Source organism: Camarhynchus parvulus, chromosome 14 (assembly GCF_901933205.1).
Source record: "Camarhynchus parvulus chromosome 14, STF_HiC, whole genome shotgun sequence".
Classification (NCBI taxonomy): domain Eukaryota; kingdom Metazoa; phylum Chordata; class Aves; order Passeriformes; family Thraupidae; genus Camarhynchus; species Camarhynchus parvulus.
This window is the reverse complement of record NC_044584.1, coordinates 3,585,608-3,602,548: the sequence shown is the minus strand read 5'-3', so window position 1 is coordinate 3,602,548 and position 16,941 is coordinate 3,585,608. Positions and strand designations below refer to the sequence as shown.

Here is a 16,941-nt window from a genome sequence, read left to right as displayed (position 1 = left end):
TGTTTCAGATACTTGTCCTTCATCAAACAAGAAGTAATTTATTAACCCCTTTCCAGTTTTCAGTCCGCATCTTCAAGGTTAAGTTTTTGTCTAATAGGACAAAATCTATCTCCCCTGCAAAAACGTATGCTTTTTAAAGGTCCTGATACAAGACATATCAAAGCTGATACAAGTACCTTTGTAATTTGGGCAAAGGTGAGCTGCTGCAAGTCTGAATGACACATTTTAGCTCATTCTATTCTGGACACATACACAGAACTAAACTTACAAGATTATCCATAAGCAGATCTATATCAGTAATCACAGAAAGGAAATGTTCGCTTTCAGATCAGATCTCCTGCCACTAAGTACACATAACGCCTTGTTTCTGGAGTCCTCATGGGTCCTAAGGCTCCTTAAAGCAAGCAGTAACATGGAAAATGAGCTACACTGTTATAACCTCAGTCAGGTACCCTTGTCGTCTGAGTATTCAAAGACCACTTATACTGTCCTGATGCAGGAAAACAGCAATAATTAAAAACATGCTTAAATTCTGTCAAAAAACAAAATCTAGATACTCAGGAATCCAATAGAAAAAGTATAGAGACGGCTCAGAGTGCTCTCTGAGGCAAAGTTGCTTCTCTGACTGCTGCAGGGTCCCAGTCAAGAACACAGAACACAGCCTGCCTAGAGGTATTACAAACATCTTCAAAATCAGCTTAAAAAGTTAATTATTACATCTCTTAGGCTGACTGCAAAACAGTAAATACTGCATTACAGACCATAAGATTTCCACATAATTTAAACATCAAAAACTTAACCAAATGAGTTACTATCTTACAAATTTCAAACAACTTTTTCTCTCAGTATAAAATTACTGGGGGAGGAATTTTCAGCCAGAAGCAGAAGAAAAAAATTTTGTCTTCAAATTATTTGTGTAGAGAATCCTGTAGAAAAAATAACTTATGCACTAAAGACAACCCAAATAAAAGTTATCTAACAGCTGAGATTATTTTCTAAATTATCATGACTGTACTGCAGGTACATGCTTCTATCACATGTATCTCAATTTCCATGCATTCTTAAAAAAGAGAAACATCCAAGTTCTGAAAGAAAAAGAGAATTTAAATGTTTCTAGAAGCTTAATATGGAGTCATTGTACCAGAGAAAATAACAAGGTTTTACCTAGCAAATCTGCTCCTTCATCAACATCTCCAATGACCTCAGAGCCTGCTGTGGAAAGTTCATGGTACAGGGAGTCTGTGTTGATGCCAAATGCTTTGTTCACAATCCCCTGTGTTGGGCTGTTGTTGGAAGCAAAAAAACAGAAGGAATCTTGTTACTTGGCAACATTTAAGCTCAAATATTTATCTTTGAAATACTGAGCATCTCAGACTATTGCAATCAAAACCCATCTGTTCACCACTGAATGAATCAGGAAGCGAACTGAGTAAAGAAAATAGCATGTGTTATTCCCCATATCATAGACTTATGAAATTATTTGGGTTGAAAGGGACCTTAAAGACCTCCTTGTTTCAACCCCCTGCCATGGGCAGGGACACCTTCCACTATCCCAAGTTGCTCCAAGCCCCATCCAACCTGGCCTTGGACACTTCCAGCCAAAGCTGCTCTGGGCAACTGGTGTCAGGGCCTCCCCATCCTCATGGACAAGAATTTTTTCCCAATATCTCATCTAACCCTGCCCCTGGCAGTGGGAAACCATTCCCCATTGTCCTGTCCCTCCAGGCCCTTGTCCAAAGTCCAGCTCTCCTGGAGCCCCTTTAGGTCCTGGAAGGGGCTCTGAGGTCTCTCTGGAGCCTCCTCTTCTCCAGGCGGACTCCCCCCAGCTCTCCCATCCTGGCTCCAGAGCAGAGGGGCTCCAGTCCTTGAAGCATGTCCATGGCCTCCTCTAGACTTGCTCCAACAGCTTCATGTCCTTCTTATGCTGAGGACACATCTATCATCCACAACCTCAAAGCTCACCCAGATCATTTACTCTGAAGTCACACAAGTTAAGGACTATTCAGTATTTCACAGAAAAATTTCACATTGCAGAAAAGCTCAGCTTTGACCTGTCAGATTCTGCAAGGATTCCCATGCTCCGATCAATCTAGATAAAAACCTCAGACAGCAGTAAGACCAAATAAGAAATTCAATGCTGAAAACAGCAACAGCCTTTTTACTTGGCCAGTCAATAAGTGCAACCAGTTTTGTGGGAACTCTGCACATCACTTCAGATGTGAGGAGTCCCCCGAGACCACATCGAGAGCCGAAACCCCGTCAGGGGGCTCGGAGATCTTGGCATGATGCCCGGAACACTTGGTGGCTGGATTTCGATCCTGCAAATGAATTGCCAGTTTGGTATGAGGGCTGGAAGGTGTCACAGGTTTAAAGGGTGTTTTTATAAGGTGCACACAGGGTGAAAATATAAGTTTTAAAAATTTTTGTATAAAGGTAATGGGGACAAGATGGAGGGAACAAGGCGTGTCTCATCCTTCTTCCTTCTTCTTCTTGTTCTCCATCTTCTGCTGTGATGTTGGCACTCAGGGATTGGTTTGGGGAAGGGGTGCACTGTCCAACATGGACATGGGTGATAGGTATTGGAAGGTAAAGGTAAATATGATATACGTAATTTGTGGTATAAGAGACGGCGCAGCCTTGGGGGCGGTCAGAGAGCGTCGTGGCTGCCTTGCTGGTCAGACCTCTGTCTGCCAGGGAGAAAATTTTGTAGATAAGACTTAATAAACAACCTGAAGACCGAACAACAGAGAGTCCAGTCTCATTCTTCAGAGCCTGGGGTCGCTCCCTGGACCACCCAACTCACCTCGGGGGCAGAGAACAAGCAGCCGACCTCGAGAAGTTTGAAGGGTCCATTTTTCTTTTGGGTAAGACTATGTATTGAAAAGCATTTCTTCACATGTCCCCAAATGTATTTAATTAAAGGTAAATCAAAGTTAATAGTTTTTAGTCTTATCAGGTGACGGTACATTTCCACCTCTCAGTGTCTTTGATACCACCAAGAATCTTCTTGTATTTCTTGACAGCCTCATGGCTCAAAGCACCAAAGAGTTGTTACAGGATGTGCAGGTGAGGCAACTTCTGGAATTGTGGCTGTCTACTCTAAAAAATTGTCTTAATGTGGGTAATAAACACTTTGCAGTGCCTTGCCTTGTATGAGTAACATCAACCAGCATGAGCAGCAGCTGTGCAATTTCTCCAGCAATCTATCAGAAAGGTCAGCACCAACTGAGATGATTTCAAGTTTTATGGCTTATCACATAAACAATCCTAGTGATTATAAATGGAGTGTAGTAGCTGCTTCTGATATTGCAGCCACAGCACACTGCAAAGGAGAGGAAAAAAAAGTGGGTTTTTCAATTACAGAAAAATTCCAGCCAACCAGATATCTGAAAGCACTGAGGAAGTACAAATGGTGCTGTGATGGCACTGCAATTAATCAGTTCACACAATGCAACGGGCAGCACAAATGAAAGAGAAACCAGCACTCAGTCTGATCTGGAGACCTAAGTCAGACTGAATTTCCTGTTCAACATTCAGCTTTCAGAAGTATATGTATCATGAAAGCACTCTGCTTTCAGAGCAGCACACACACTGTCATCAGTCCAAGTCAGGCTGTGTCTCCTGTAGCTCTCAAGTCTCACTACCTGGAGTAGAGATTCCTGCCCGAAGAGCTCCGGTGCATCAATCCTGTCTGTTTCCTTCTTTCCCCTGGATTTGACCAATTTTTTATCTGATCTCATCAGTCACTTCTGTCTTCCCCACGCTGAGCAGTTTCAACTCCCTAGATTCCTCCTGACCCTAAAAATAGTCCAGGTATCCTACATGTCCCAAGGGGAGCTTAATTGTGTGTGCCTTCCCAGATGAGAAATGCAGGTGTTATTGCTGCTCACACCCTTCTCAACGGGGGTGCTCAACAGGGTGGGCAAATCCAGTCCAGACTGGGACCATTAGATAATCTTGCCTTCACTCTGCCAGGGTACTGTATTTTCTACCTATCTGTAAGATTTTGGGGAGGTTTTTTGCTGATACAGTGCCAAATTACCCACAGGACAAGGGTAAAAGGTAAACTTTAGTAAAAACAAATCAAGGTACCTATGCCTCACAACAATGTGGTGCCAAAATTAATAGCCTTTAGGAAGCCCCCTATTTAGAACAAAATGGTTGATGGGTAGGGATCAGAGCAGCAGAATAGTTTAGTAAAAGGCTGATGATTCTTCTGAAAACTGTGTTGAGGATTCGTAACCACTGCTCAGTGCACTGATAGGTCATAATTGTTCTGACCAGCCTCACCTAGGAACTGCACCTACCCACTGGTCCCAGGGTTCCCTTTGACCTCAGGTCTATGCCTTCAGTTCTTTGCTAAGATGCACCTGTCTTCAGTCCTGTCTCCTGCTGTTCATGGGTAGCACTGGGAGCGAATTCATACCCTTGCTTTGTCTGGGGCTGCTGACAGGGCTCACTACCAGAGATCTGAGCCTCCCTGCTCAGAGCCTGTGGGATTGGGATTGCTGAGGTTACCTCTGTTTGTCCTCCCTTTTTGGGGGCAGCCCTGCCTCCTCAAATACTTGACAAAATTAGAACTGAAAGAAACTTGAGGTTTTAAAATGGAATTCAGAACTGAGGTTTTATTGGACAAATGCACCTTTTCCCTATTCCTGACAGCTTAAGCCCATGTTCTCTTTTCTTGTCTTAAAACTTCTGCTGCTCCATCATCTCTCCAAACCCCCAGACCAGTAAGGTAAATGAGCCCAGTCCTGGCTCAGCTGTACACATCCTCCTGCAGATCACCAGCAGCATCTGCCTTTTGGAGAATCCAAAGCAGGTCAGGACCTCTGATATTAGGCAGAATATATGGACTGTCTCAAATAGCTGCATAGTGAGCTCACTATGAGCCAGAGCATCCATTCATCACTACTCATGAAGCCAAGTGACAGAGCACACAGGGTAAAGTCACAATCAGTACCTGCTACCCGTGCGTTCCAGGCGAGGATCCTGACACATATCCAGCTCTGGGGTGGAATCAATGATGTCCTGGACATCGGACCACTCATCGCTGCTGCCCATCCCTAGGTAAGACAGTACGGATCACATACAGCATCAGGACTTCCAGATAATGGTATTTCTTGAAGGGACTTTTACAGCTTTGAATATTGAGATTTGAAAATTTCATGGTGCCATGTTCAAAGTCTTAAAATCAGAACAGAAAGTGGTTGAAGGTGGTCTCTCAATTCCAGAGTAGGATCACCATAAGCATTCCCCTTCCCACCCCCATTCCAAAGCATCACTAAACTCATTGCCCTGAATACTCACTAAAATGGGATCAGCAGAAATATTTTATCCATTGAAGTAAATTCTAAAACTCCTTTTTTATCTGCCAATAAAAAACTTCTCCATCCCCAGACAGCATTAGCTGAGTTTGAAGGCAACACAGTGATTTTCTGTACAGCTTCATAGAAATTACTATTTTTAGGAACTGGCACTATTTAGTTTTAACAGAAATAGGTTTTCAATACAAATTTTCAAGTCTTCACTGGTTTAGATACCCATTACAGTGAAACTTGACTTCAAAACCGATAAATGAAATCTGGTTTGTGTGTAATCTACAACCTGAAGCCAATATTTAAAGAATAGGGAATTTCTTCCTCTTGTAAAGTCCTGTTTACTGAATACCAAACTCTTCAAAAGCCCAGACTTTAACCTATTCTGAACAAGCAACATGAACCCTGTGTCAAAGAATTTCTGAAAGATTAATGACCTAATTTGTGAATTACATTAGTCCCTCAATGAACTTAGATGTGACATTTTTGACCTTTCCAGACAACCTCAGTAGCCAAATATACAAAGTCCATGACAACTGAAGTGTTAATTTCTTTCAGGCTGGCATTGTGCCAGCTGGCAGCAAACCCAGGCTGGAAGACAAAGTGTGATGTGGATCTGTTGCCAAAGCAAGCATCCACACCCAGCGGGTCTAACATAAGCACAGCCTTCCTCAGCTTTATTTTACCAAGCTGGGAAGTTTTTCTGCAAATACCTCTGAGTAGCATTTTTGGTAGTTCAGCTCTAAGGCACATGCATCACTGACAGACATTTTAATTACAGATGCATAAAATACATGATTAAAATTCAAGTATGTGCATCACTTCTAAGCATGGAGAATTGATTTCTTGTTAGGGGTGAGAAATAGCTGAAAGGTTGAATATGCAGACCACATAAGGAAGCCATAACTACCTGCTTTGAGCAAATTCCACAATATCACACTTCCACCAAGAAAGTGGGGGGAAAAAAATGGTTCCACTTCACAATTGCACATATACAAAAAAGAGATTATTTTGACCCAAGAAAACTGTTGATAGTAAATGAGCTTGTAAAGCAGCAACTGTAAAAATCAGGGTATTTATAGGGCATTCAAACTATTGACATCCATGCTTAGCTTTCCTGATACAAGTGTTTCATGGTCTTGCCTTGGCCAGGATCACAGCCTGACCACAATCTAACAGCAGACTGTTCAGAACCCATATGCTTCCATGGACAACTATCCTAGTCTCTGACAGATGGACATCCGTGACCTTGAGGGCCCCCTCAGGAAAATACAGACTGGGACTCAGTCTCCTCTCCTCCCTCTGTTCTCCTTCAGTGCTACAGCAAAAGATGTTATATGTTGGTTTATGGTCTTACTTCATTAGGAACCAGCTTGTGAATGTTACCAGAGGAATTTCTGCTCCAGTAATAACTTAGTTATAACTTCTGCTTCCCAAGGAATAACTTGGATAAGAAGATTATCAGCTGGTTCAGATGCCAACCTCATAGATCTATGTTTACCCCTGTGCTCCTGCATATTAACCTTAATGACCTTTGATAAATCTTACAGTCCTTTTGTATTTTAAGTTCATGACCTGTAAAACAGATCACTTCTCATTTCTGATGGCCACTGTAAGTCTCACAATCCAGGGTAGACCTGCTCAGACACTACATGGGCACAGCTGAAGGGCTTTTATCATGTTATTAAATCATTTATTTATTTAACAGCCTGGTGCTAAAGCTTACAGAATGGCTTTCCTGACAAAAAAACATGAATTCAAATTACTAAAGTACTCTGGAAAATGGAGAGACAACAACTTCCACAGGTTTGGGAGTGTTCTTATATGAGAAAGAGGCTAAAAAAATCAGCTAATTTAGCTGAGAAAAACAGCTGGATACAATTATTTTAAGCAAATCAGAGTGTGGGATAAGAGCACAGAGGGAAAATAATTATTTAATCTCATGGACAAATCTGGCATTTGAACAACTGGATATAAAATACTTACGATAAATACAGACAGAAAACTAAATATAAGCTTTTAACTTTCATATTGATGAGATCCAAGAACAGCTTCCCAAAAGCTCAGCCTAAGACGTGACTTGAGTGCTCATGAAAGAGGTTCCAAGACATGAATGCATATCACTGCAGGGAACTGAACTCAGTAACCTGTTCCCATTTTGTGAATTTGTGAAATTACTCACATAACTGATGTTTTCAAACTGATGTTTTCAAAAATTTACTACACAGAAAACTGCTAACATCCAATAAACCCTGCCTCATTCACCTTTCCAAGTCAGGCTTCCTCAAATTCTATACTTACAGTGCAATCTCCCAGCCTCTCCCTGTAACAGAGAGACACAAGCACTGGTAAGTTGATTATGTTAGTGACCAAATACCTGAGCTCCAGCTGCCATACCTATGCTGACGTTCCTCATCTCCTGTGTGACCTGGACTTCCATGTTCCGGCTGTTACGCTTTTCTCGTGCCCTCTTATTGCTCTTGGTGGTGCCATTGGTGTACTCGCTGATGGGCTGGATGCTCTCATTCAGAGGGGTGACAGCAGCAGAGGGCACAGATGATGTGGGAGTGTTGGACTTGGTTCCCGTGGTGCTCGGTGTGGCAGCTGCTGAGGACTGCCCAGATTCAGACATTTCATCTTGGGGGCACTGTGGCAATTCCAGGGCAGCAGAACAGAAAGGGAAAAGCAGAGTTATACATTTCACTAAGTCCCATTTGCTGGTGTATGGCTGCCTTAAAGCATTATGAGCATGGTTCTTGCTCATTGTACCAGTTACATGTCCCATTGTTTGCCGGTGACACAGGGCACTACCACCACAGCGAAGCAGCGAGTTCTCGTGCTGAGCTCAACAAGCAAACCCCACCTGTAGAAAGGGTTGATAACCTTCTTCAATAAGGCTGATAACTCCTTCAATACTGAATACTGGTCTTCACAAATCACATTGGTATGTGATCTCAAGAAAGGTGGCCTTATCACAGGTGAAAAGCACCTGCAGCTCACACTGAGTACAGTGAAAGCTGAAGGGCTTTGGCACTTGCAGCAAACTAGGCCAGTGTTTCCCAAGGCTGGAAGGCAATATGGATATTGCTTGGGAAGGATCTGAAGTGGCCTCTTAGAAGTCTTGACTGATGTCATTACTGTAAGCCACCAATACACCTAAACAAGAAAAGAGCAAACTGGTTTTGCCACTTAACTGCAGAATCAGAGTGGACACTGATCTGGCTTGTCTGACACAGGAGACCTATGTCCCCAAACCACCTTATACATAGCTAGGCAGGCATCGGTCCAGCTTGAGAACACAGAATAAACAGGTGTGGTATCCCACTTCCAAATGGCAGGATGACAATATCCAAGAATTCAGAAAGGTGAGAAATGAACACAGGAGATGGATTCTCAGTATGGAATGTGCAAAATGGCTCTTGGTTCAAACAGACATTACAGCCCCACTTCTTGTACCATCACCTCTTGAGGAACAGGGAGTCTTCAAGGCTTTGTCAGGGTTTTACACTGTAAGCTGTGTTTGTAAATTAAAGCACACTGCTTCAGTCAGACAAGGAATGCCCTGACTAGCGCCATGACCTCTCTCAGACTCAAAGGAGATTTCCCCAGTCTTAAGGGCAGCCCACTCTAATTACTGCCTGCAGGGAGGTGACATAATTAATGCTGAGAGTTATATGTGACAGTGAGTTGCGATTGGGTGCAGTGGCATTCACCTGCACATCCAGACCCAGCTTTCACCTTTACCACTGGCCTCTCGCCTCCTGTGCAAGTACTAGAGAGATCCTGGTTCTGCTCAGAGGCTGCTCTGAGCCCTCAAACCTCGAAGCTGTGACAGGGTTTCACTTTTCTCATCTGGAAGTCTCATTCTCTTGTACTAATAACAGCTTCACAACATGACAAAAAAATCCAATAAGGGATGAGTGAGAAGACTGAAAAAAATGGTGACTTAACCCTTTGCAGCCTTAGTTTTGTTAAATCTGGAATTTTATTAAGATCTTCCTTTAATTAGACTGGCCTCTGTATGCTTATCTTAAAATGCTTTGCTGCACACTGCACTACAGAAGTCTAAAGGCTTACACTGCACCTGCACACTTATATTGGAAACTCAGGTTTTTTACAATGGCCCTACCATTAAATGCAATCCACATTTTGTGTATTTTCCGCATTGTTAGTCCAAACAGCACCCACATTCCCACATGAATATCCAAACCATCTCCCTTCAATTATGCTGGTTTCAGCATCAAGACTGAGATGAGAACTTTGTAGTTAGGCTGATACATGTGAAAACCACACTTCTCACTTCTACTTCAAATTCCTGATTTAGGAGCTACTTTCCCAGTATGTAAAGAAAAAAAAAGAGTCAAATAGGATTTTTGATAATAAATAGGCTCCAGTAAGCTTTGGACTACCTCAACTGAAGTTTGCCTTCTGTGCTTTCAGATGTACAAAGGGACAAAGATTATCAAGTGTGAAGTGCAACCATAAAACCTCTTTCCTCAAACAAAATTGCTGTTGGATGAAAGATTTCAGGGATGTTCTTGGACCCACTCTAAGTCTATGAGAATAAGCAAAGTTCAGAAGCATCTTAGCTGTATAAGAGACACCTAGGTGGGTCCACTCCACTTGTCATTCCTTGTTCTTATGAACCAGATGTCATTCAAAAGCCCTGGATCATCAGTGTCTATAGGGTAATATTTGTATCAGCAATATCCTGTAACTTCTTGTTTATTGATATAACCTGCCCCTTACCCTAAACACCTGAATAAGTAATTACCGCAGTCTTTCACTACTCTTTGGTTACAGATGTGAGTTTTGTACTTCCCTAGAAAACACACTTTATCAACCTTCCAACCTGCACTGGAGAAATTCCTCCCAAATGTATGTCCTAGCAACATGCTTCTCTTCACAGTCCAGAAGTGGGTATCTTCCTTCTATTGTCTGAGTGCTCTGTTAATGCTAAATATCGTGCTAAGAGTACAGCTCTTCTCTCCAGCACAGGAGGCATTCTCCAAAACCCACAGCTCACCCAAAGAATAATCTCCACAGCCACCACTTACCTACGGCCATACCTGTAAACCTCCTAAACATCAACTGTGTAGTAGTGACCTCCAAAATGCATTGTAAAGGCCCAACATTCATAGCAGTCATATGTCACCATGAGAAGCCACAATTGTATGGTTATAACACTGAAAGCATAGTACATAAAAACAAAAACGTTAAGGACTTTAAATATCCAAAACACTGTAAAAAATAAATGTAAAACTGAATGCAAAAACCAAATAATGACAACAACTAAAATAGAATATAGTAATAAAAAGTAAACAAGGACCCTTAAAATGTAAGTACAGCATGGCCTCATGAAGAAGGAAAACTAGTGAGAATAGTCAGGTACATACTGGGAAGGTGAGTCATGTGTGAGTGATGTCAGCAAAATATCAGACCTTTGAAGAAGAGGCAAGGGAGGCATGAGCCATGCCCTCAGAGAAGTCAATCAGGCAGACGATTTAAGAGACAGCATTTCAGTCACAGAGTGTGGAAGAAGCTTGTGGGATGAAAATCTCCGTTCCAAACTAGCAAGTCAGTCCATCACATCCTTTAATTATTCATTAATTTGCTCCATACTCAGGAAATTCTCCATAACAGACTACCCATCCAAGTCTTCCACAGCACAAGCTCCTTAGGTCCATTGTACCATCTAGCCTCCTTTATCCCAGCATTCCACTCTGAGTCTCCCTAACGAGCAACAACATGAATCCCAGCATGATACATTTTGGCACAGCACACACTGCTAGTTCTGCACAAAGCTTTCTTGGAACCAGATTTTTTTGACCTGATACCACCATCACCACCAAATAACTAAGAGATCCAGTCAGTAATCACAGAATGGTCTGGGCTGGAAAGGATCGTAAGCATCACCTAGTACCAACCCCTGTGTAGGGTGTCTTCCCTGACCAAAGCAGAACAACCTCTATTACCTGAACTTGGGACACCAAAGTTTCCCACTTCTCTGGGTTGCTGCTGCATTCTCCTGCAATGCAAATGCTGAGTTACTTCTTTTGCAAGTTCTCAGTGGGACCACTGAAAGAACTAGACCTTAGCAAGGCTGTGGAAGATGGACCTAACCACAGCGTCCATGCAGCTCTTCCCCAAAGACTAACCCCCACTGTCCAGCCTAATGACTGAAAGGTCTGTTCACACTAAAGTGAACTGCAGCACTGCCTGGAGAGCCTGAGGAATAATGGATTCCAGAGGTGGGCTGGGCTCCATACATTTTGGTTGTGCTGGCACAGCACTAGCATGAAGAAACACATTCATGCTCTGTCCTCATTTCCACCATCCGTTATTATGTTATTGTACTGTGGCACTGCTATTCTCTAATTCCAGGCAGAGCTTTCCAGAAATGACTGTAGGATCTGAATGACATTCTGCAAGTTGCTACATTTCCCAAAATTCTGTGCCTCTAACATTACAGTAAGGACTGGATTCCAACCTTCCATCCTAGGCAAAGATATTTTGGATTTCCAAATTCCACAATGGCAGAGAGCTGACAAAGTGCTGACATTTGCGCTACACTAGGCTTTGCTGCTTTACAGACATAGTGTTAAAAAATTACCTTGCTACTTTGTTTTCTGAGTAAATTGACAATTTGTCTATGCATCAAGAAGGCCACTGCTGTAGAGTCCCTCATGTGAAAGCCCATTCATGGAATCTGAAGACATGTAGAATGGATGGAACAAGCTGGGGATTTCTTTTCTATCTCCTCTTTGCCTTTATGGCATCAATGTAGTTTACAGGATCAGTGATTCAAAACTTCTCAAAAGGAGGCCAGTCCTTACATGTGACACATAAAATAGCTGATGTTCTATGAATTCCAAGCAAAGTGAAGGTAAATTTAATCAGACACTTTTGAGGTAGAGCAGAAGCTCTGTGAGATACCAGTGAACACACTAAGCCGTGCTCAGCAAAGAAACCAGTGACTCTCAGACCTGTCACCAGGCATTTGTGGAAAATCATTTAAAGAGAAGGATTTGGTGGGATCCTGAGCACAAAGACTTTGCAAAGTTCACATGTACAGCTCATGGGAAACGCATGGACCATGCATAGCCTAATCTGTCAGACCAATCTCTGAATAGCAGAGAAGAGACCCCTGAACGGCAGAGCAGAGCACAAGATGCATCAGGCAGCCCCATGAGCTGCTCCAGTGCAGGTGCAACGCTGTGAGGATTTTGGATGACCTGGCGCAGAAGGCAGAGCAGTAACGGTGACAGATGTACTGAAGGTAGATAATGCAAGTCTAGAGCAGTGACTAGGCATAAGAGGAACGTAAGACCTTTAAGCACAGTGCAAGAATTGGGCATTCAGACAGGATAAGGAGGAGCCTTTTTTAGTGAATACAAGAAGGCCAGGAGATCAGAAAAAAATGACAAACACTTAAGGGCAAGTGCAACCCAATGCCTGGCCCCACCTGAGTTGCAGAACCATTGCTCTTATCAAAGCGGAGAGAAGGGACAGGTTCTACCATGTCCTCTCCCAAATAAGCTATTAAGAAGTGAAGGATTTCTCTTCACTCAATCCCAACTGCCTCTACATACATCCCTCTCAACTTGGGGCCAGCCAAGTAAAGGAGATTAACCCTGAGACAAAGCAGCATGAGGAGCTGTGTCAAATCCTTCCTGCATCATATGCCAGATCTGAAGAAGAGTATCGTCCCACCTCTAGCAGCGCTACTATGGGAGCAAACACAAAGGGAGAGGCTGCAAAGGGTTACGGACACAGATTGTCTCTAACTTAACGAAAATGTGAGATGTTAGCAACAGTGAAGGAGTGGGAAACCCTTGCTCTGTGATGGTCTAGAAAACCTTGTAGCTGGAGTTGGACTGCAGCTGGCCGAGGTCACTCAGGTGCCAGTGGTCTAGTGTTGGGACGATCTTGGCCCCTATCTGTCCACGTACCATGCCATCAGCGAGGGGGAAGACATTCAAGGAGTTAGGACGTTCCTTCCTGCTAAAGAGACAAACAAGGAGAGAGAGGAAAGCGTGTTAGCTGTGTACAAGGTTCTGACAGAAAACAAACAGCACACTAGTGTATATGAAATACTAGTTACTAGAAACTGGACTGCAACTGTTACCCTCACATGGCAGCTGCCTGAACTCTGAACTCCCACACTTCCTTGGTGCTGGCTCTCAGTTCCACGGTGTTACAACTAGAGTAATACCTTCTCCTGGGGAAACTCTAAGATGGAGGGGGTCAGTGGCCATTAACAGGTACAAATGACTGCTCAATCACTATGACAAATTTGGAGGAACATGAAAGTGCAGTCAATTTAAGTCAGTGCTTCTGAGAAACAAAGGTACCGGAGGAAAATAAGCCATGGCAAACAACTCTCACAGCAAGAAAATAAAAGCTCCATAGCTACTAGAGATGTCACCACAGGGTGAGGAATAAGGCTTTTAAGTGTCATCTACATGAAACTTATGACATTCTACCCCAAATCTGGTGAGCTTCAACAACAGGAACCAGAGGGGTTGGATCACTTCCAATTTTAAGCAAGGAAGAGAGTATTTGTATTCATTGATCTCCCTTGATACCCATATTATAATGCACTCACAATTCAAAAACTAAACAAAGATATAAATAAATGCAACATGCATATTGCTAGGTGTCTCTAAGTGTGTTCTGTTCATCCTCTCCTTTCTGGCAGCTGCAGGGACTCACTAGCTGCAGGTCAGATTCTGAACAAAAAAGCTGGCACAGATTTTGAGACCAAGCTTCAGAGAAGATTTTGGGAGAAAATCTAGAGCAAGCAGAGAAGGTGGAAAGGCTGTGGCACCAGCTTGCCAAGCCCAGCAAATGGTTCAGGGTATGTCTAATTGACTCCAGCCCCTGCAGAGCTAACTAAAATGATTCTCTGTGTGATGTGCACCCATACTTGGACTCAATCCTATTTCACCTATTCCTGCACAGGGTTTCTGCTTAATCTTGGGAGTGTGACGAAACCTGCTCTTCTGTAGCACGCTGTTAGTAACAGTAGACCTCCACGTTCCTTTCTGTAATGATCATCAGCATTGGGTGTCATGCCCAGGCTGGGAAACAAGCGCAGCCACCTCACCTGTGACCACGGCAAACAACTGCTACAGGGCCTCTGGGACAGAGCAAACACACTAACACAGGGAGTGGCAGACCAGCCAACTCTTTTAGGAAGGACAGAGATGGAGTGTCCAGCAGAGGAGACAATGTTTGCTGAGAGAAACCACAGTGCCCAACCTTCTCACCCTAAGCACTGCCCAGCCACCACAGTATGCTGCATTGCTGCATCAGTGCCTACCTTATATAGGCAAAAAGGCCTCCTGTGGCCTGTCCTGGATAGGCAAGATGGGGCAGAAAGGTATTTCCAGCATGCCTACTTGGCATGCACTTTTCCTAGGAATCTGCACTAAAATCCTTTCCTGAAGATATTACACTCCTACATGGAAGTTTCATACACAAACTCTCTCAGAAAGGAGGCATGTAACTGGATTTTGGAGGAACGCAAATCACTGATAAAACATAATTAACCTTCTCACAGGTAACAAGCAATAGAACAAGAGGAAATGTCCTCAAGTTGTACCAGGGTAGATTCATGTTGGATACTGCAGAAAATTTCTTCACTGAAAGACTGGTTAACCATGGAAACCTGTTGCTCAGGGCAGTAATGGAGTCACAATCCCCAGAAACATTCAAAAGGCGTGTGGATGTGGCACTTTGTGATATGATTTAGTGGGTGTGAGGGCATCCAGTTGAAGGTCAGATTTGATCTTTTCCAACCATAATGATTCTATCATTCTCCACAGATTCAAACCCAGACTTCTATGTCATAGGAATTGTCAGTTTCCTTGTAACTTTTCCTTTCCACTACCAAAGGCATCTCGCTATTTGTGACTTAAATAACCGCTGAAGGTTTAGTGAAAACATTCTACTGCTGTTTGTCCCAGTTTATGACTGTAACTTGCCACTTACATCTGCTCCTACTAGGTCATGATGCCAAAGGACAATTACCTCTGCCTGTCTGCTGTAGATACTTCTCTTTATCCCACTGTTATCATTCCAAGGACCTGAAAGCTTCTAGCAGCTGGGTTTCAAGTTTCTAAAAAAGCTTACTAGGCAAATGTTTCCCTTCCTAGGAAATCTTCACCCAGGTGCTGACACAAGCACCACAGAAAGTAGAGTTAATTATGTGTGAGAGATCATAAAGGCATTCAACACTGGAAATCAGAACCACTTTATGCTACAATACCAGAAAATTCTTAGTTACACAGTTTAAGAAATAACCCAAGGATCCCTAAGAGTCTACTTCCAAAAAAAATCTCTCTTTTTATGCAGAAAACAAAAAACTTGGGCCATTTTTTGAGATACTTTAATCATTAGTTTTATATCTTTCCTTTTCTTCAGGACTGAATTATAGTTTTAAGAGAGTCTTGCTTTCACAGGTCTATGGAGCAGGAGAAAGTTTCCTATAACGTTCATTTATAGGACAGTCCTTGTCAAACCAGTGGTGCAGCCAGAATATCCTAGTGACTATGCTGGAACGACTTGACATAACTCACTGACAGCACTGAGACATAAAAGCTGCCCCCAAAGTATGCTGACAGACATTAAATTATACGTTTTCTTTTTTGTTGATATGTAAACACATACATACTTAACACACAAAGAAATACAGGAGCCACCAAATGGAGAGGAAATGTGTGAATTTCACAGTCCCTGTTAAAGAGGCACAGGGTCTCTACAGCATCAGAAGCTGTAGAATCTTCCGGAAAGAATTTTAGCACAGACTGTTAGGAAATTTCCTTGATGAGTTTCTTTGGAAATGCCTTCAAGCCTCTTCAAAACCACCCAGTAAAGGGGAAGGAAGTGCTAACTCTAATTTTGCAGTCCTGAAGTTAGCTACCAAATTTAAATGCAAATAAATTTAAAGTAACCTCATTTAGACTCATCCTGGTCTAAACTTTGAGTGCTGCAGTCTCTCTGACATACCCAAATCTTTCCAGGATCAGCCAGGGTGAGTCTTAACACTTGATAGTTCCACCTTGAGTTACAAGGTGAACAGCACACTCTCCAATAAAGGTTTGCAGTAGACAAAACCTGAATTAGGACGTTCTACAAGCAACACCCTAAAGTTTACAAAACATAACAAAACTACAGTTTGTTTGCCAGCATTTAAAGAGGAGAACTAGTCTCTTTGAAGGCTCTGTGCACAGCACTCCCTGCCCAATCATCAGCCAAAAGTGCCATTGGAAACTTACTGACACTGACATTTGTTCTACTTCCACTCAAAAATCAGGCATGGCTTGCTCTCTAGTGTAAAATAAGAGAGAATAAATTTCTTGGAACCTGAGGGAATTACATGAAACTGTGTCAGGGGAGTTTTAGGCTGAATTTCAGGAAAACGCTCTTCCCCCACATGGTGGTGGGCACTGAACAGGCTCCCCAGGGAATGGTCATGACGCCAAGGCTGCCAGAGCTCCAGAAGCATTTGGACAACGCTCTGAGGCACAGGATGGGATTGTTGGGGTGTCTGCGGAGGGGCAGGAGCTGGATTTGACAATCCTTATGGGCCCCTCCCAAATCAGGATATTCTACGATT

At 42.9% G+C, this 16,941-nt stretch overlaps 1 protein-coding gene across 15 annotated transcripts in view; it reads right to left on the bottom strand.

Annotated features, from left to right (window-relative positions):
- Positions 1-16,941, bottom strand: part of MAPK8IP3 (mitogen-activated protein kinase 8 interacting protein 3) — an 82,033-nt gene that overhangs the window by 30,943 nt on the left and 34,149 nt on the right. For 12 of the 15 annotated variants that reach the window (XM_030958506.1, XM_030958515.1, XM_030958521.1 and 9 more), the window contains exons 6-9: positions 13,271-13,322; positions 7,716-7,965; positions 4,964-5,066; positions 1,165-1,283 (exon numbers count right to left, since the gene is read on the bottom strand). In XM_030958506.1, coding sequence (XP_030814366.1) covers positions 1,165-1,283; positions 4,964-5,066; positions 7,716-7,965; positions 13,271-13,322 — 524 coding nt within the window. The other 3 variants (XM_030958520.1, XM_030958510.1, XM_030958519.1) reach the window with 3 other exon arrangements.